At 46.8% G+C, this 21,292-nt stretch overlaps 1 protein-coding gene across 1 annotated transcript in view; it reads right to left on the bottom strand.

Annotated features, from left to right (window-relative positions):
- Positions 1-21,292, bottom strand: part of CHLSN (cholesin) — a 573,216-nt gene that overhangs the window by 87,785 nt on the left and 464,139 nt on the right. The window contains exon 4 of the mRNA XM_077449085.1: positions 20,024-20,217. Coding sequence (XP_077305211.1) covers positions 20,024-20,217 — 194 coding nt within the window. The remainder of the gene's footprint in view (positions 1-20,023; positions 20,218-21,292) is intronic.

A 21,292-nucleotide genomic window follows, 5' to 3' on the forward strand; every position in this document is an offset into this window, starting at 1 on the left:
TGATAGGTTTGCTGTGCTGCTGATTCTTGCAGCAGCCTGAGTGTCTTTTGTTAGTTTAGAGAAAGGGAAAGGACGGTGTATGCTACAGGGACAGCCAGATTAGTCTTTCATCATCATCATCATCATCATCATCATTAGCTGTTACTATCAAGGTCCACAAAAGAGCTGTTCCAGTAACCACTAATCGTTCTCTTTTTTTGCCAATTTGTATAGGGACAGGAAGGAAGCAGTGTTGTCAGGCAGTGAGGGTAATTTTAAAGACTTGCTGTTATTATTAGTTCCACAAAGGTTCTTTTCAGGACTGGTATCAGTGGTACAGTAATAGGCTTGTACATGTATAATATTCTTTCTTCCAAATATAGAAAGGATATTATACTTGACTGCTGCCCTTCTGCTGCAGTCTGCTAAACATTCACAACTCACTTGTTCCACAAAAGTTCTTATAAGGACTGGTAACTTGGTATAGGGTGCTACGGTACATAGGCTTGAGTGCGGTACAGTCTGCTGTTCTGTAAGGACCGCTATCGGTCCACAATAGATAGGGTTGACGTGCACCACTGCTGACCGCTGCCCTATACTGCAGCAGTCCTTCAGCGGTATAGGGACTGACGTACAGTCTGCTAATCACTAACACACAACCTGCTTGTTCCACAAAAGTTCTTATAAGGACTGGTAACTTGGTATAGGGTGCTACGGTACATAGGCTTGAGTGCGGTACAGTCTGCTGTTCTGTAAGGACCGCTATCGGTCCACAATAGATAGGGTTGACGTGCACCACTGCTGACCGCTGCCCTATACTGCAGCAGTCCTTCAGCGGTATAGGGACTGACGTACAGTCTGCTAAACACTAATACACAACCTGCTTGGTCCACAAAAGTTCTTATAAGGACTGGTAACTTGGTATAGGGTGCTACGGTACATAGGCTTGAGTGCGGTACAGTCTGCTGTTCTGTAAGGACCGCTATAGGTCCACAATAGATAGGGTTGACGTGCACCACTGCTGACCGCTCACCTATACTGCAGCAGTCCTTCAGCGGTATAGGGACTGACGTACAGTCTGCTAATCACTAACACACAACCTGCTTGTTCCACAAAAGTTCTTATAAGGACTGGTAACTTGGTATAGGGTGCTACGGTACATAGGCTTGAGTGCGGTACAGTCTGCTGTTCTGTAAGGACCGCTATAGGTCCACAATAGATAGGGTTGACGTGCACCACTGCTGACCGCTCACCTATACTGCAGCAGTCCTTCAGCGGTATAGGGACTGACGTACAGTCTGCTAATCACTAACACACAACCTGCTTGTTCCACAAAAGTTCTTATAAGGACTGGTAACTTGGTATAGGGTGCTACGGTACATAGGCTTGAGTGCGGTACAGTCTGCTGTTCTGTAAGGACCGCTATCGGTCCACAATAGATAGGGTTGACGTGCACCACTGCTGACCGCTGCCCTATACTGCAGCAGTCCTTCAGCGGTATAGGGACTGACGTACAGTCTGCTAAACACTAATACACAACCTGCTTGTTCCACAAAAGTTCTTATAAGGACTGGTAACTTGGTATAGGGTGCTACGGTACATAGGCTTGAGTGCGGTACAGTCTGCTGTTCTGTAAGGACCGCTATCGGTCCACAATAGATAGGGTTGACGTGCACCACTGCTGACCGCTGCCCTATACTGCAGCAGTCCTTCAGCGGTATAGGGACTGACGTACAGTCTGCTAAACACTAATACACAACCTGCTTGGTCCACAAAAGTTCTTATAAGGACTGGTAACTTGGTATAGGGTGCTACGGTACATAGGCTTGAGTGCGGTACAGTCTGCTGTTCTGTAAGGACCGCTATCGGTCCACAATAGATAGGGTTGACGTGCACCACTGCTGACCGCTCACCTATACTGCAGCAGTCCTTCAGTGGTATAGGGACTGACGTACAGTCTGCTAATCACTAACACACAACCTGCTTGTTCCACAAAAGTTCTTATAAGGACTGGTAACTTGGTATAGGGTGCTACGGTACATAGGCTTGAGTGCGGTACAGTCTGCTGTTCTGTAAGGACCGCTATCGGTCCACAATAGATAGGGTTGACGTGCACCACTGCTGACCGCTGCCCTATACTGCAGCAGTCCTTCAGCGGTATAGGGACTGACGTACAGTCTGCTAAACACTAATACACAACCTGCTTGGTCCACAAAAGTTCTTCTAAGGACTGGTAACTTGGTATAGGGTGCTACGGTACATAGGCTTGAGTGCGGTACAGTCTGCTGTTCTGTAAGGACCGCTATCGGTCCACAATAGATAGGGTTGACGTGCACCACTGCTGACCGCTCACCTATACTGCAGCAGTCCTTCAGCGGTATAGGGACTGACGTACAGTCTGCTAAACACTAATACACAACCTGCTTGGTCCACAAAAGTTCTTATAAGGACTGGTAACTTGGTATAGGGTGCTACGGTACATAGGCTTGAGTGCGGTACAGTCTGCTGTTCTGTAAGGACCGCTATAGGTCCACAATAGATAGGGTTGACGTGCACCACTGCTGACCGCTCACCTATACTGCAGCAGTCCTTCAGCGGTATAGGGACTGACGTACAGTCTGCTAATCACTAACACACAACCTGCTTGTTCCACAAAAGTTCTTATAAGGACTGGTAACTTGGTATAGGGTGCTACGGTACATAGGCTTGAGTGCGGTACAGTCTGCTGTTCTGTAAGGACCGCTATCGGTCCACAATAGATAGGGTTGACGTGCACCACTGCTGACCGCTGCCCTATACTGCAGCAGTCCTTCAGCGGTATAGGGACTGACGTACAGTCTGCTAAACACTAATACACAACCTGCTTGTTCCACAAAAGTTCTTATAAGGACTGGTAACTTGGTATAGGGTGCTACGGTACATAGGCTTGAGTGCGGTACAGTCTGCTGTTCTGTAAGGACCGCTATCGGTCCACAATAGATAGGGTTGACGTGCACCACTGCTGACCGCTGCCCTATACTGCAGCAGTCCTTCAGCGGTATAGGGACTGACGTACAGTCTGCTAAACACTAATACACAACCTGCTTGGTCCACAAAAGTTCTTATAAGGACTGGTAACTTGGTATAGGGTGCTACGGTACATAGGCTTGAGTGCGGTACAGTCTGCTGTTCTGTAAGGACCGCTATCGGTCCACAATAGATAGGGTTGACGTGCACCACTGCTGACCGCTCACCTATACTGCAGCAGTCCTTCAGCGGTATAGGGACTGACGTACAGTCTGCTAATCACTAACACACAACCTGCTTGTTCCACAAAAGTTCTTATAAGGACTGGTAACTTGGTATAGGGTGCTACGGTACATAGGCTTGAGTGCGGTACAGTCTGCTGTTCTGTAAGGACCGCTATCGGTCCACAATAGATAGGGTTGACGTGCACCACTGCTGACCGCTGCCCTATACTGCAGCAGTCCTTCAGCGGTATAGGGACTGACGTACAGTCTGCTAAACACTAATACACAACCTGCTTGGTCCACAAAAGTTCTTATAAGGACTGGTAACTTGGTATAGGGTGCTACGGTACATAGGCTTGAGTGCGGTACAGTCTGCTGTTCTGTAAGGACCGCTATCGGTCCACAATAGATAGGGTTGACGTGCACCACTGCTGACCGCTCACCTATACTGCAGCAGTCCTTCAGCGGTATAGGGACTGACGTACAGTCTGCTAAACACTAATACACAACCTGCTTGGTCCACAAAAGTTCTTATAAGGACTGGTAACTTGGTATAGGGTGCTACGGTACATAGGCTTGAGTGCGGTACAGTCTGCTGTTCTGTAAGGACCGCTATCGGTCCACAATAGATAGGGTTGACGTGCACCACTGCTGACCGCTCACCTATACTGCAGCAGTCCTTCAGCGGTATAGGGACTGACGTACAGTCTGCTAATCACTAACACACAACCTGCTTGTTCCACAAAAGTTCTTATAAGGACTGGTAACTTGGTATAGGGTGCTACGGTACATAGGCTTGAGTGCGGTACAGTCTGCTGTTCTGTAAGGACCGCTATCGGTCCACAATAGATAGGGTTGACGTGCACCACTGCTGACCGCTGCCCTATACTGCAGCAGTCCTTCAGCGGTATAGGGACTGACGTACAGTCTGCTAAACACTAATACACAACCTGCTTGGTCCACAAAAGTTCTTCTAAGGACTGGTAACTTGGTATAGGGTGCTACGGTACATAGGCTTGAGTGCGGTACAGTCTGCTGTTCTGTAAGGACCGCTATCGGTCCACAATAGATAGGGTTGATGTGCACCACTGCTGACCGCTCACCTATACTGCAGCAGTCCTTCAGCGGTATAGGGACTGACGTACAGTCTGCTAAACACTAATACACAACCTGCTTGGTCCACAAAAGTTCTTATAAGGACTGGTAACTTGGTATAGGGTGCTACGGTACATAGGCTTGAGTGCGGTACAGTCTGCTGTTCTGTAAGGACCGCTATAGGTCCACAATAGATAGGGTTGACGTGCACCACTGCTGACCGCTCACCTATACTGCAGCAGTCCTTCAGCGGTATAGGGACTGACGTACAGTCTGCTAATCACTAACACACAACCTGCTTGTTCCACAAAAGTTCTTATAAGGACTGGTAACTTGGTATAGGGTGCTACGGTACATAGGCTTGAGTGCGGTACAGTCTGCTGTTCTGTAAGGACCGCTATCGGTCCACAATAGATAGGGTTGACGTGCACCACTGCTGACCGCTGCCCTATACTGCAGCAGTCCTTCAGCGGTATAGGGACTGACGTACAGTCTGCTAAACACTAATACACAACCTGCTTGTTCCACAAAAGTTCTTATAAGGACTGGTAACTTGGTATAGGGTGCTACGGTACATAGGCTTGAGTGCGGTACAGTCTGCTGTTCTGTAAGGACCGCTATCGGTCCACAATAGATAGGGTTGACGTGCACCACTGCTGACCGCTGCCCTATACTGCAGCAGTCCTTCAGCGGTATAGGGACTGACGTACAGTCTGCTAAACACTAATACACAACCTGCTTGGTCCACAAAAGTTCTTATAAGGACTGGTAACTTGGTATAGGGTGCTACGGTACATAGGCTTGAGTGCGGTACAGTCTGCTGTTCTGTAAGGACCGCTATCGGTCCACAATAGATAGGGTTGACGTGCACCACTGCTGACCGCTCACCTATACTGCAGCAGTCCTTCAGCGGTATAGGGACTGACGTACAGTCTGCTAATCACTAACACACAACCTGCTTGTTCCACAAAAGTTCTTATAAGGACTGGTAACTTGGTATAGGGTGCTACGGTACATAGGCTTGAGTGCGGTACAGTCTGCTGTTCTGTAAGGACCGCTATCGGTCCACAATAGATAGGGTTGACGTGCACCACTGCTGACCGCTGCCCTATACTGCAGCAGTCCTTCAGCGGTATAGGGACTGACGTACAGTCTGCTAAACACTAATACACAACCTGCTTGGTCCACAAAAGTTCTTATAAGGACTGGTAACTTGGTATAGGGTGCTACGGTACATAGGCTTGAGTGCGGTACAGTCTGCTGTTCTGTAAGGACCGCTATCGGTCCACAATAGATAGGGTTGACGTGCACCACTGCTGACCGCTCACCTATACTGCAGCAGTCCTTCAGCGGTATAGGGACTGACGTACAGTCTGCTAAACACTAATACACAACCTGCTTGGTCCACAAAAGTTCTTATAAGGACTGGTAACTTGGTATAGGGTGCTACGGTACATAGGCTTGAGTGCGGTACAGTCTGCTGTTCTGTAAGGACCGCTATCGGTCCACAATAGATAGGGTTGACGTGCACCACTGCTGACCGCTCACCTATACTGCAGCAGTCCTTCAGCGGTATAGGGACTGACGTACAGTCTGCTAATCACTAACACACAACCTGCTTGTTCCACAAAAGTTCTTATAAGGACTGGTAACTTGGTATAGGGTGCTACGGTACATAGGCTTGAGTGCGGTACAGTCTGCTGTTCTGTAAGGACCGCTATCGGTCCACAATAGATAGGGTTGACGTGCACCACTGCTGACCGCTGCCCTATACTGCAGCAGTCCTTCAGCGGTATAGGGACTGACGTACAGTCTGCTAAACACTAATACACAACCTGCTTGGTCCACAAAAGTTCTTATAAGGACTGGTAACTTGGTATAGGGTGCTACGGTACATAGGCTTGAGTGCGGTACAGTCTGCTGTTCTGTAAGGACCGCTATCGGTCCACAATAGATAGGGTTGACGTGCACCACTGCTGACCGCTGCCCTATACTGCAGCAGTCCTTCATCGGTATAGGGACTAAGAGTTTTGTCACAGGGTCATTTAAAAAATGACAGGCAGAGGAAGAGGCAGGCCCTTCCGCAGGGGTGGTAGGGGTAGGGCAGGAGCAACAGGCTTGAGCCAAAGTGGGAAGTTGCAGAAGGTGCGTTCAATTACTTTAAAGGATGCACCAGACTTGGTTGAGTGGCTCGCTCAGCCTTACTCTTCTGCACCCTCCTCATCCTCTCGATCTGCACCCTCTTCTTCACTCTCTGCTATGTGCACCCCCAAAGACACTACCACCAACAACACGACCACCACCACCACCACCACATACCTTCCGCTTGAGTCACTGGAATTATTTTCCGATCCATATCAAGAGGACATTTCTGATGCGCAGCCACTCTTGGTATTGGATCAGGAAGAGGAGGTAGCAACAAGCGCTACTCAGCAGTCTGACGCCAGTACCCAGATCAGCCCAAGGAGGAGGTTGGTCCCCGGTGTTGCTGCCTACTCCGAGATCTCTACTTATAGCGGTGGGGAAGGTGACGTTGATGATGACGTGTCTAGTGATGTCACGTGGGTGCCCACAAGAGAGGAAGAGGAGGGGAGTTCAGAGGGAGATATGGACCAGCAGATAGGGAGGAGAAGCAGCAATGACTTACATTGCACAGCAGGGACAAAGCAGACTGCAAATGTATCAGGAGCGAGTCATCGACCATGTACGGTCACATCTGGCGCTCCCAGGACACCGGCACATGGCTCCGCAGTGTGGGCTTTTTTTAACGTGTCCGCTGCTGACAATAGCGTTGCCATCTGCAATCTTTGCAGTCAACGCGTTAGTCGCGGTAAGCCCAATACTCACCTAGGGACGACCGCCTTAAGAAGGCACATGAGCAGCCATCACCGAGCCCAGTGGGAGCAACGGAACACACAAAGCCACACTGCAGGCTCTCACCGTCCAGCCTCGTCTTCTACTTCTCCTTCTCCTCTCTCCTCACAATTGTCCTCCACTCCACCTTCCATCACGCCAAGCTCACATTTTTCTGCAAAAAGGCAGGCTTCCGTGGGCCTAATGTTTGAGCGTAAAAAAATGATGACGCCGGATAACCCTCTTGCCCAACGGTTGGCGGCTGGCTTGTCAGAACTCATAGCCCGCCAACTACTGCCATATAAACTGGTGGACTCGGAGGCCTTTCGCAAATTTGTGGCCATTGGAACACCACAATGGAAGGTCCCAGGAAGGAAGTATTTCTCAGAGAAGGGCATCCCAGAGCTATATGGCCATGTTCAGCGGCAAGTGAATGTATCTCTGGCACACAGTGTCGGTGCCAAGATACATCTGACCACAGACACGTGGTCTAGCAAACACGGGCAGGGAAGGTATATCAGTTTTACTGCCCACTGGGTGAACCTTCTGACGGCCGTCAAGCATGTAACCCGTGGCACCCGTGTAGATTTGGTTTTACCGCCACGGATTGCATGCAGGCCTGACTCTTCTTCTCCTCCTCCTACTCCATCCTCCTCCCTCTCCTCCTCAGCTGCCTCCTCCTTTTCCGCTGCTAGCGTCTCTTCCACTGCACCGCCCAAGCTCCCCAGAACCTATTCCACATGCCAGGTGAGACGTTGCCATGCCGTGCTGCGTCTGTTGTGCCTGGAAGCAAAGAGCCACACTGGCCCGGCACTCCTTTCAGCTTTGCGTTCACAGGCAGATGAGTGGCTAACACCGCTCAATTTGACAGTTGGTAAAGTGGTGTGTGACAACGGTGCCAATCTGCTTAGCGCATTGAAACAGGGCAAAATCACGCACGTGCCGTGCATGGCACACGTCTTAAACTTGGTCGTGCAGCGATTCCTTGTCAAATACCCTGGGGTCCAGGACATCTTGCGGCAGGCAAGGAAAATCTCGGCCCATTTCAGAAGATCTTACACGGCCATGGCTCGCCTTGCTGACATTCAGCGGCGACACCATCTGCCGGTCAGACGTCTTATTTGCGATTGCCCGACGCGATGGAACTCAACCTTCTATATGCTTGATAGGCTGCTCCAGCAGAAACGTGCAGTTAACGTCTACCTGTATGAACTCTGCGAAAGAAACGGTTCTGGGGAGCTGGGTTTTTTTTCACCGCGCCAGTGGCTGCTCATGCGCGACACATGCAGACTTCTGCGGCCATTTGAGGAGATCACCAAACTGGTCAGTCGCAGCCATGGCGCCATCAGTGACATGGTACCTTATGCCTTCTTTCTGGAGCGTGCATTGCGTCGTGTCATTGATCAGGCTGTGGAGGAGCAGGAGCGGGAAGATGAGGAAGTCGCAATGCTGGATGAATTCCCAGGGGGGGCTACTCTATCTGAGACAAGTCAACAACAGGAGTCTGATGAGGAGTCAGAGGAGGATGGTGCCGGGGCGGATGAGCAGGAGCAAGAAGAGCATGCTTTAAACCTTTCTGGGATCCCTGTTGTGCGAGGATGGGGAGAGGAGAATGAAGAGGACGACATTATCCTGGATGATGAGCAGGAGCCAGGCCACCACACCGCTTCCACTTTAGTGCAAATGGGGGCCTTCATGCTCCAGTGTTTTAATAGGGACCCCCGTATAAAAAGCATGAGGGTCAAGGACCAGTACTGGGTGGCAACGTACTTAGACCCCCGGTACAAACACAAAATGGCGGAAATGTTACCGCCGTCGCAGAGGGCTGTCAGAATGCAGCACTTCCAGGCCTTGCTTCGAGAAATGCTGCATTCTGCTTTTGCGTGCGCTGGCAGAGGAGCAATTCCCACTCCCAGAGAAGGATTTGCGGGTACCAATCCAACAGCGCCTGCAAGAAGAGGCCGGTTTGAAGATGTGTTGGTGACTTCGGATATGAGGTCATTCTTTCAGCCGACCCATCGACAGGTGTCATCCGGATCCAGCATCAGGGAACGCCTAGACCGTCAGGTGTCCGACTACATTGGGTTAACGGCCGATGTGGACGCTCTGAGGAGTGATGAACCCCTAGACTACTGGGTGGGCAGGCTTGACCTCTGGCCAGAGCTTGCCCAATTTGCAATCGAACTGTTGGCTTGCCCCTCATCCAGTGTCCTGTCCGAAAGGACGTTCAGCGCAGCAGGGGGGATTGTGACCGATAAGCGTACTCGCCTAGCTCACCACAGTGTTAACTACCTCACATTTCTAAAAATGAATGAGGCATGGATCTCGGAGGAATTCAACACATGTGACCAGTAGACCATGTATATGTCTATAAACTATTTTTTTAATCAAGCACACAGACCTTCTTAATTCATTTGGCTCACTTCCTTGACCCAAAAAAGCACACCGTACTATATGCCCCTACCCTCCTCTTTGAAGAGGTTGAGCGGTGTCATATTTCTACTGGGGCTGCTTATGATATCCCTGTGCTGTGCTGACTTCCTCCTGGGGGTTCTTATTATGAAGGGATCACACTATCCCTGTGCTGTGCTGACTTCCTCCTGGGGGTTCTTATTATGAGGGGATCACACCATCCCTGTGCTGTGCTGACTTCCTCCTGGGGCTGCTTACGGTGCTGCTGTCAGTGCTGTATGTCACGGTGCTGCTGTCAGCGCTGTATGTCACGGTGCTGCTGTCAGCGCTGTATGTCACGGTGCTGCTGTCAGCGCTGTATGTCACGGTGCTGCTGTCAGCGCTGTATGTCACGGTGCTGCTGTCAGCGCTGTATGTCACGGTGCTGCTGTCAGCGCTGTATGTCACGGTGCTGCTGTCAGCGCTGTATGTCACGGTGCTGCTGTCAGCGCTGTATGTCACGGTGCTGCTGTCAGCGCTGTATGTCACGGTGCTGCTGTCAGCGCTGTATGTCACGGTGCTGCTGTCAGCGCTGTATGTCACGGTGCTGCTGTCAGCGCTGTATGTCACGGTGCTGCTGTCAGTGCTCTGTATTACGGTGCTGCTGTCAGATGCCTCTATCACGGTGCATGTGTCATTCCGGTATGTCACGCTGCTGGTGATCATCTCCTGCACCCTCTTCTTTGCCTACCCTGGTCCCTGACCTTCCCTCTCCTCCATTGCCTTCATTAGCTCCATAGTCCTGAATTGTTAGAACAATTTCCCAAATAAAATAAAAATGCTTGTAGTTATCGATCCCAAATTCACCTCATACATGTATTATGTCATTGTCCAGATGGTGGGACTACGTTTTACCCCCTAATAATTACCACGTGGCCGCAAATTCGACATGAAGGTTTGCAAAGTTCGCCTCCCATTGAAGTCAATGGGGCCCGCGGCGAACGTTCGGTTTCGCGAACGTTTGGGTCCGTTCGCATTTCGCTTTCGCGAAACGTCCCGTCGGAAGTTCGTCCATCACTAATCAGGACAACCAATCAAAGTCTTCTTTTATTTGCTAAAACCAAAACAGATTATTTTATCTCCTGGTTGATTCAGTTTAACGTCTTAAAGACCCAGTTACTCTAGAAAGGCTATTTCATTTATAGGTGGATGGTCTGCATTGGAGTACATCTAAAATTTAGTGTTTTTGGTAACTTCTGTATTAAAGTATTTGACCAGTGATACAGAAAATGCCATAATGAAAACAGAATTTGTATGAAATACTGTTACTGGACATTTAGTAAGGGAAAAGGAGATGCCAGGCTGCTAAAATTCTTTAAACAAAATCATCAAACGTGATGATAAGAAACAAAACCTTTCAGTTGTGGGTTTACAAGGGCCCAGAGCAACCACCATGCTGGAAGAAGGGGAAGCTACAGTGTCTTGAAAAAGTATTTACACCCCTTAAATTTTCCACATTTTGTCATCTACCAACCAAAAACGAAAATTGTATTGGGATTTTATGTGATAGACCAACACAAATTGGCACATAATTGTGAAGTGGAAGGAAAATGATAAATGGTTTTCTTTTTTTTTTACAAATAGTAGAAGTGCGGGGTGCATTTGTTTTTTAGCCCAATTTACTCGGTTACCTCTAACTAAAATCTAGTGAGACCAATTGCCTTCAGGTCACCTAATTAGTAAATAGAGTCCACCTGTGTGTAATTTCATCTCAGTATAAATACAGCTGTTGTGTTCAGAGGTTTGTTACAGAACCTTAGTAAACAAACAGCATCATGAAGGACAAGGAACACATCAGACAGGTCAGGGATAAAGATTTGGAGAAGTTTAAAGCAGGGTTAGGTTATAAAATAATATCCTAAGCTTTGCACATCTCACAAAGCAATGTTCAATTCATCCAAAAATGGAGCAAGTATGGCAACAACTGCAAACCTACCAAGACATGGCCGTCCACCTAAACTGACAGTCTGGGCAAGGACAGCATTAATCAGAGAAGCAGCCAAGAGGTCCATGTCAAGGATTTGCAGAGATCCACAGCTCAGGTGGGAGAATCTGTCAACAGGACAACTATTAGTCGTGCACTCCACAAATCTGACCTTTATGGAAGAGTGGCAAGAAGAAAGCCATTGTTGAAAGAAAGTCATAAGAAGTCCTGTTTGCAGTTTATGAGAAGCCATGTGGGGGACACAGAAAACATGTGGGGGACACAGAAAACATGTGGAAGAAGGTGCTCTGGTCAAATGAGAGCAAACACACCATCCCCACCGTGAAACATGGTGGTGGCCGCAGCATGTTGTGGGGATTCTTTTCTTCAACAGGGAAGCTGGTCAGAGTTGATGGGACGATGGATGGTGCCAAATACAGGGCAATCTTAGAAAAAAACCTGTAAAGCTGGATACGCACGATACAACTTTTGTTGTTTGATTTCCTTTAAATTTACCAAAACCATGTAGTGCAAGGGCCTGTCTGATTGCATACAAATTTAAAGTGTTTATGTTTGACCTCATATTATATGGTTTTGGTAAATCTAAAGGAAAAAAATCTAAAGAAAATTGTACAGTGTGTAACTGTACAAAGACTGCAAAAGACTTGAGACTGGGGTGGAGGTTCACCTTAAAGCAGTACAATGACCCTAAACATACAGCCAGATCTATAATGGAATGGTTTAGATCAAAGCATACTCATGTGTTAGAATGGCCCAGTCGAAGTTCAGACCTAAATCCAATTGAGAATCTGTGGCAAGACTTGAAAATAGCTGTTCAGATGCTCTCCATCCAATCTGAAAGAATTTGAGGTATTTTGCAAAGCAGAATGGTCAGAAAATGTACTCTCTAGATGTGCAAAGCCGGTAGAGACATACCCAAAAAGCCTTGCAGCTGTAATTGCAATCACATAAAATCCCAATAAAATACATTAACATTTTTGGTTGTAACATGAAAAAATGTGGAAAATTCAAGGGGTATGAATACTATTTCAAAGCACTGTAATATCTCCGACTTCATAGTCTAAAAACAGCCTCTAGTGGTTCGCTGTCTGCTACTAAGTTGGTCTGTGATGATCCGCTGCCAGCTTGTCAGCTGGTGCTGGTTTCCTGGCCATTGCACAGCAAGGCTTTGCCAGTTCCCTGGCTGTTGCCCAGCAAGGCTTTGCCGGGTCCCTGGCCGTTGCCCAGCCAGGCTTTGCCGGGTCCCTGGCCGTTGCCCAGCCAGGCTTTGCCGGGTCCCTGGCCGTTGCCCAGCCAGGCTTTGCCGGGTCCCTGGCCGTTGCCCAGCCAGGCTTTGCCGGGTCCCTGGCCGTTGCCCAGCCAGGCTTTGCCGGGTCCCTGGCCGTTGCCCAGCCAGGCTTTGCCAGGTCCCTGGCCGTTGCCCAGCCAGGCTTTGCCGGGTCCCTGGCCCTTGCCCAGCCAGGCTTTGCCGGGTCCTTGGCCGTTGCCTAGCCAGGCTTTGCCGGGTCCCTGGCCGTTGCCCAGCCAGGCTTTGCCGATTTCCTGGCCGTTGCCCAGCCAAGCTTTACCAGTTTCCTGGCCGTTGCCCAGCCAGGCTTTGCTGGTTCCAGGGCTGCTGCCCAGCCAGGCTTTGCTGGTTCCAGGGCTGCTGCCCAGCCAGGCTTTGCTGGTTCCAGGGCTGTTGCCCATCTGGACTTTGCTGGTTCCCAGGCCGTTGCTCAGCCAGATTTTGCTGGTTCCTGAGCCATTGCCCAGCTGGACTATGCTGGTTCCCAGGCTGCAGCTCAGCATGACTATATGGTTCCCGGGCTTCTGCTCATCTGGATCATGCTGGTTCCCAGGACACAGCTCAGCTGGACTATGCCGATTCCTAGGCTGCTGCCCGGCTGGACTCTGTTGGTGGAATACCCAGTTAGCTTCTGGGCCCTGGTGGTGGGGCATGGTGGAGCATCTGGAAGCCTGCTCCTTAAAGTGATTGTAAAGACTTTTTTTTTTAAATAAAAATAACAAACATGTCATACTTACCTGCTCTGTTAGAGTGGTTTTGCAAAGAGCAGCCCAGATCCTCCTCTTCTCAGTTATCTCTGTGCGCCTGGCCCCTTTCTCCTGTTGATTGCCCCCCACAGCAAGCAGCTTGCTTTGGGGGCACCCAAGCTGAGCTGCAGTTCCGTGTGTCCAATCAGACACAGAGTTGCAGTTTGACCCCGCCCCCTCTTTCTAAACATTGGCTAACTGACTTTTATTGTCTAAGCCAATCAGGAGGGAAAGTCTCAGAAGGCCGAGACACTCGTGGACATCACTGGACAAGATGGGGTTCAGGTAAGTTATTAGGGGGTGCTGGGGCGGCTGCTGCACAGAAGCCTTGTCTTAATGCATAGAATGCATTAATAAAATTGATATAAAAACCTTCTGACTTTACAACCCCTTTGGGGGGGAGGGGGGAGTTGTCAGGATCTAAATCACCTGCTGGTTGCACTGTACTTTCCAGAGCAAAAGATTGCAGTTCCAGTGTCCACCAGCAGTCTCACATAATCAGTCTCCACCTGATGCTTAGGCCCTCCCCTTTTAGTGCCTCTTCCTTCAGTGTTTTGCTACTGCCAATACCTTGTTGCCAATAATCCTGATCTTTTTTCCTGCCCTGTACATTGTACCCTGTATCCTCCTGTTGTTCTATATTTTACATACAGTTAGTTGTTAGGTTTATTAGTCAGGTATTCTGTCACTGGAGTGCCTATTTACATTACTTTTATGTTTGCTGCATGCTGTTCTTTGGATGGTTTTTGTTTCACTGTAAATAAAACCTACTTAGAGCATGTACAGTCTGGTCCCAGTTTTCTGGTTGTAGCCATGCAGATCTGGTCCTCTCTGCCCCTGAATTCCAACAAGGGGCCACTTCCTGCAACCATGCTGGTAAGAGTGTCAAAATCATCCATTACAAAGCAAAAGGTCTCAACAGTAGGATAGATAGCTGCAGGCGCACCTGAAGGCTCCAATAAGGGCACAGATGTATTTGCAAAAACAGGTAGTTTGAAAAAAGATCTTCAGGTGCCACAAAGTGAGTCTGTGTGCTAATAAACTTACACAGAGATGAAGGTCTACTTGGGGGAGTCATCTGAAATTGCATGATGACTTTACCTGCTCTTTTTTTGTGTCAAATAAGTTGCCAAGAGTAGCAATTAATGAAACAAAACCCACTGCTAAGCACTACATGCATGCTAAGCAGTTCACACTGATGCAATTTTGGATATGTTCAAGAACTCATAGAATCACATGACATATGAAATAACATGATTTTCTATGGAGGGTGTTCACATATAGTATATGCAGTCCAGATGCAATGCAATATTTAAAGAGGTCCTGTGCGTGTTTGGAGCGGTGCAGTTTTGAGGTTCATATAGTTGAACGGAGACAGCATGCAAAACGCATCTCTTTTCAAAGACAATGCTATTCCAGTGCAATTTGTACATGTCTGTGCTGTGTTTGTGGAGGGAGGGAGGGAGGGAGAGAGGAAAGAAAAGATAAAGGGGGGGAGAGAGAGACACACACACTCCAGGCAATAAATACAAATTGCAGCTGCATCCAAATCTGATACAAAACACGTTGGAATTGCAGCTGACTCGCATTGAGTCACACTGGATGTGATCCTTGAAATTGCACTAAAAAACTTGTCCAAATTGCAATGCTTTATTACGAACCTAGTCTTAGTGGGATACCCACAAATGGGTGCAGGCTGGCCTGCTTAATCTTCTTAGAGGCGCTTTAGAAAGGGGATAGCTGTACTGTGTTCCCAGCTAGGAGGAGTTGGGTGGTAGCTGGAAAGGTTAAGGAGACTGTCTGATCCAGAGCAGAAAATATTCTCTCTGTGCCTGTGTGGGTTTCCTCTGTGTACTTTGATTTCATCCCACACTCCAAAGACATGCTGTAGGATAATTGGCACCTGTCTAAATTGGCCCTAATATAAATGTGAATTAGGAACCTTGGATTGTAAGCTCTTTGAGGGCAGGGACTGATGTGAATGTATAATAAATATGTAAAAGGCTGTGTAAATTGATGGCGCTATATATGCATCCTCAATAAATAAATAAGAGTTCATTCAGGGATTCCTTGAAGGTACAGCAACCCACCAGAAGCCTATCTTCCCAATATTTATAATATCTCACAAAAGTGAGTACACCACTAATTTTTGTAAATATTTTATTATATCTTTTCATGTGACAACACTGAAGAAATTACACTTTGCTACAATGTAAAATAGTGAGTGTACAGCTTGTATAACAGTGTACATTTGCTGTCCCCCTCAAAATAACTCAACTCACAGCCATTAATGTATAAACTTCTGGCAACAAAAGTGAGTACACCCTTAAGGGAAAATGTCCAAATTGGGCCCAAAGTGTCAATATTTTGTGTGGCCAACATTTTCCAGCACTGCCTTAATCTCCTTGGGCATTGAGCTCACTAGAACATCACAGGTTGCCACTGGAGTCCTCTTCCGCTCCTCCATGACGACATCACGGAGCATGTGGATGTTAGAGACCTTCCCTTTGAGGATGCCCCACAGACACTCAATAGGGTTTAGGTCTGGAGACATGCTTGGCTAGTTTATCACATTTACCTTCAGCTTCTTTAGGAAGGTAGTGGTCATCTTGCAGGTGTGTTTGGGATCGTTATGTTGGAATACTGTCCTGCGGCCCAGTCTCCGAACGTAGGGGATCATGCTCTGCTTCAGTATGTCACAGTACATGTTGGTTCCCTCAATGAACTGTAGCTTCCCAGTGCCAGCAGCACTCATGCAGCCCCAGATCATGACACTCCCATCACCATGCTTGACTGTAGGCAAGACACACTTGTGCAGACACCTCTGTCCACTTACATTGTCAATAACTTAGACCCACTACAAACTCGCTTAAAGGAGCAAACTAAACAGTGGATGGACCTGCCCTTGGATCTCATGGGGAGGGCAAATACACTCAAAATGATCTATTTACCAAGACTGCTATACATCCTGGCCAACTTCACATGCAAAATACCTAATCTATTTTCAAACGTATAGACACAATCTGTACAACGTTCCTGTGGAATGGAAGATCCCTCAGAGTGGCGCTTTAGACACTAAGGTTACTGATACACCTGGCAGAACTTCTTTCTATATTACCTAGCATCTCAACTGGCACATATCCAAAACTGGCAAACCCAGTAGCAGCAAATGCATGTACTGACACTGAGGGGGCCATTGCGTCCTCCAAGGAAACCCTTCACAATATTGTTTATAGGGGCAAAGTTTCGCCCTGGCACCTCTATGCTAGCCACATCCCTTTCATTGTTCAAATACATCACCACCAAAATAACACGGCACACATGGTCGGTATCCCCGAATAACCCTCTATGGTTAAACCTCACCTTGCAGGAACTTTACTCTTTACCTGACCCTAAACGTTGGTACTCCAAAGGGATTAAATCCTTTGTCACCTATACACTGCACAAGGCTTTAAATCCTTCCATCAGCTCAGACTTGACTTTTACTTGCCGCACTCATACCCGTTTTACTATCAGCTCAGACATGCTATCAGAGCACAGTTCGGCTCCTTAGATGACCTAACTAACCTACCACCACTATAGAAACTGCTGAGATAACCTGACCCTACTAAACTTACAGTGCCTTGCGAAAGTATTCGGCCCCCTTGAACTTTTCAACCTTTTGCCACATTTCAGGCTTCAAACATAAAGATATAAAATGTAAATTTTTTGTGAAGAATCACCAACAAGTGGGACACAATTGTGAAGTGGAACGAAATCTATTGGATATTTTAAACTTTTTTAGCAAATAAAAAACTGAAAAGTGGTGCGTGCAAAATTATTCGGCCCCTTTACTTTCAGTGCAGCAAACTCACTCCAGAAGTTCAGCGAGGATCTCTGAATGATCCAATGTTGTCCTAAATGACTGATGGTGATAAATAGAATCCACCTGTGTGTAATCAAGTCTCTGTATAAATGCACCTGCTCTGTGATAGTCTCAGGGTTCTGTTGAAAGCGCAGAGAGCATCATGAAGACCAAGGAACACACCAGGCAGGTCCGTAATACTGTTGTGGAGAAGTTTAAAGCCGGATTTGGATACAAAAAGATTTCCCAAGCTTTAAACATCCCAAGAAGCACTGTGCAAGCAATCATTTTGAAATGGAAGGAGTATCAGACCACTGCAAATCTACCAAGACCTGGCCGTCCCTCTAAACTTTCAGCTCAGACAAGGAGAAGACTGATCAGAGATGCAGCCAAGAGGCCCATGATCACTCTGGATGAACTGCAGAGAACTACAGCTGAGGTAGGAGAGTCTGTCCATAGGACAACAATCAGTTGTACACTGCACAAATCTGGCCTTTATGGAAGAGTGGCAAAAAGAAAGCCATTTCTCAAAGATATCCATAAAATGTCTCGTCTAAAGTTTGCCACAAGCCACCTGGGAGACACACCCAACATGTGGAAGAAGGTGCTCTGGTCAGATGAAACCAATATCAAACTTTTTGCCCACAATGCAAAACGATATGTTTGGTGTAAAAGCAACACAGCTCATCACCCTCAACACACCATCCCCACTGTCAAACATGGTGGTGGCAGCATCATGGTTTGGGCCTGCTTTTCTTCAGCAGGGACAGGGAAGATGGTTAAAATGGAGGGGAAGATGGATTCAGCCAAATACAGGACCATTCTGGATGAAAACCTGTTGGAGTCTGCAAAAGACCTGAAACTGGGACGGAGATTTATCTTCCAACAAGACAATGATCCCAAACATACAGCAAAATCTACAAAGGAATGGTTCACAAATAAACGTATCCAGGCCAAGTCCAGACCTGAATCCAATCGAGAATCTGTGGAAAGAGCTGAAAACTGCTGTTCACAAACGCTCTCCATTCAACCTCACTGAGCTCGAGCTGTTTTGCAAGGAAGAATGGAAAGAATTTCAGTCTCTCGATGTGCAAAACTGATAGAGACATACCCCAAGCAACTTGCAGCTGTAATCGCAGCAAAAGGTGGCTCTACAAAGTATTAACGCAAGGGGGCCGAATAATTTTGCATGCCCCACTTTTAATTTTTTTATTAGTTAAAAAAGTTTCAAAAATCCAATACATTTCCTTCCACTTCACAATTGTGTCCCACTTGTTGGTGATTCTTCACAAAAAGTAAAAATTTTATATCTTTATGTTTGAAGCCTGAAATGTGGCAAAAGGTTGAAAAGTTCAAGGGGGCCGAATACTTTCGCAAGGCACTGTATATCTACTTATTACGCTTCCCTAATGACTGACTTTAACCCCAGATTTAAACGGCACAGGAAAATGGATCTCTATGGACATCTCCCTTGCAGAGGAGGACTGGACGGGGTTTAGTGACACATACAAAACATCAGTTATTTCATCAAGAGACCACATTATACAGGTAAAAATTTTCCATCAATCTCACCTCACCCCAAGCAGGTTGAAAAAGATGGGTTTGTTGCCCACAGCTGAATGTTTCCACGGCTGCGGCCAAGAAGTGGACTTCCTACACTGTTTTTGAGAATGCCCAATGGTTCAGGACCTATGGGCAGAAGTGGGCTCCTTTATCTCCACAGCCCTAGGCCTCCCTAACATTATTCACCCCAAGAATTGTCTGCTGGGCATCTTTGGTGACCTGCAAATATCGACGCCTGCCAAAAGGCTACTCCGCATTCTCTACTTTTATGTTAGAAAAGTTATATTGTTGTCATGGAAGGGAACACAGACCTCTTTAAAAACCTTATGGCTGAAGCTAATCAACAATGTACAAACTTACCTTTGAACTTTGAAAACGAAGCAAAACATTCCACAAAATATGGGACAGGTGGCTGGCTAGCCTCCTGACCCTCCACTCACAATAGAAATAGATTGCAGATTGCCTGTAGGTCATGCCACTCTATATACTGTATATATAGAATTTTACTAGTGCTAAGTAACGGGCACCTTGCTTGTATTCTACATACAAATGTATGATGCTTAAACAATGCACAAGCCTAGTATTTGATGCTGTATACCTATGATTGCCCAAGTTTTGTTTTTGAAAAGCATATTGTTTTTTTTTTTTGGTTCGTCTGTTTGTCATAAAACTAATAAAAATATCTTTAAAAAAAAAAAAAGGTAGCTGGGTATAACCCATGGTCTAAGAATAGTCCTGTACTGTATGATAGATATCATGTTTTTAACCAAAGATGTGAAAAAAGCTTAATTAGGTTTTTATTGTGCTTACCAGCTGGAGTGTGTGTTGGGTAACTTTTGTATTTCACTGTCGTATACAGTTGTGCCAGCATGTACCTTTCCTTTTTTGCTACTTTAAATTAATCTGGTCAGCTGTCATTTCTACTTCACAGAAAGAATAAAGGCTGTCTATAGGATGAAGGTGTTTGCTATGACTAAAGAGGGCATTGTCTCTGTTAATACTGAGATCCACAGCTTTTGGACTACCCACCTTTCCAAGTACTGCAATGCAAGATCTGCAGCAGAAGGCTTAGATGGCTCTTCTTTTTTTTCCTCATCAAGACCTTCTTTCTCCTTCTTAAGCTTTTTTTCCTCCTTCTTGCGCTCCTTTTTTAGCTTTCTTTCCAGAACCCTGCGCTCCTCTGGAGTAAGGTCCTCTATGTTCAAATTGTTCTGATCTTCCTTCTGTAATAGAATGGCACGTGTTAATCATAACCATCATGATGTTAAGATTCACTACACAACAAGCCATTCTTATTATGTCAGTTTATCAAACAATTCTACCACCAAATATTTTGATAAGGTCCAAAGGCTCTACTGCTCATATGTTCTACAAAATTAGATGCTTGCAGAAGTTCTCATTTATTAAATATTAATTAAGTTGTCTGGCATTTCTAGGGAATTGGGTACCAGTTATGACCAACCCCTTATCTACATGGAGTATTATATGTTTGTATTCATTTCTTTCAAGCACTCCTGCTTCCTGCAAAGGAATAAACCATTAAATGCACAAATCAAAGCAGCCAAACAATCATATCCAATTGGCTGGTGTCTGGTAAGGCCCAGTTCATGTGCATATTGTTTTTTTTTTCACCAGTGCTATTGTATTGGCGTGAGCTTTTTAAATAAGGCATAGTATATTCTTATACAAAGAATAATAGGATTTTTATAGCAGCTTACCTGTAAAATCCCTTTCTTGGAGTACATCATGGGACACAGTGCCTTAAGCAATTACTTAAGGGGTTATGGGCCACCTTCAGGTGTTGACACTGGTATAGCCAATACAGGAAGTTGACTCCCCTATATAACCCCTCCTCCTTCCAGGAGTACCTCAGTTTTTGTAGCCAAGCAATATATTTAAACCCCATAAAAAGAGGGGAGGGACCTCTGTGTCCCATGATGTACTCCAAGAAAAGGATTTTACAGGTAAGCCGTTATAAAAATCCTATTTTCTTTATCGCACATCATGAGACACCGAGCCTTAAGTAATTACTTAATGGGAAGTCCCATAGCAATGCTACTTGAGGGGAGGGAGACACAACCCATAGGGCACCCCCAGACCTGAGGACTTGTACTGCTGCCTGCAGCACACTGCTCACAAAGGTGATATCCTCATTCCTCCTTACATCCATTGATAACATTTTGTGAATGTATGCACTGAAGACCAAGTTGTGGCCTTGCAGATCTGAGCCATTGAGGCCTGGTGACGCACTGCCCAAGAAGCACTAACCGCTCTGGTAGAGTGCGCCTTAACTTGAAA

The sequence above is a fragment of the Lithobates pipiens genome, unplaced genomic scaffold, assembly GCF_037356315.1.
Source record: "Lithobates pipiens isolate NorthernLeopardFrog02 unplaced genomic scaffold, aLitPip1_a1.2 Scaffold_22, whole genome shotgun sequence".
Classification (NCBI taxonomy): Eukaryota; Metazoa; Chordata; class Amphibia; order Anura; family Ranidae; genus Lithobates; species Lithobates pipiens.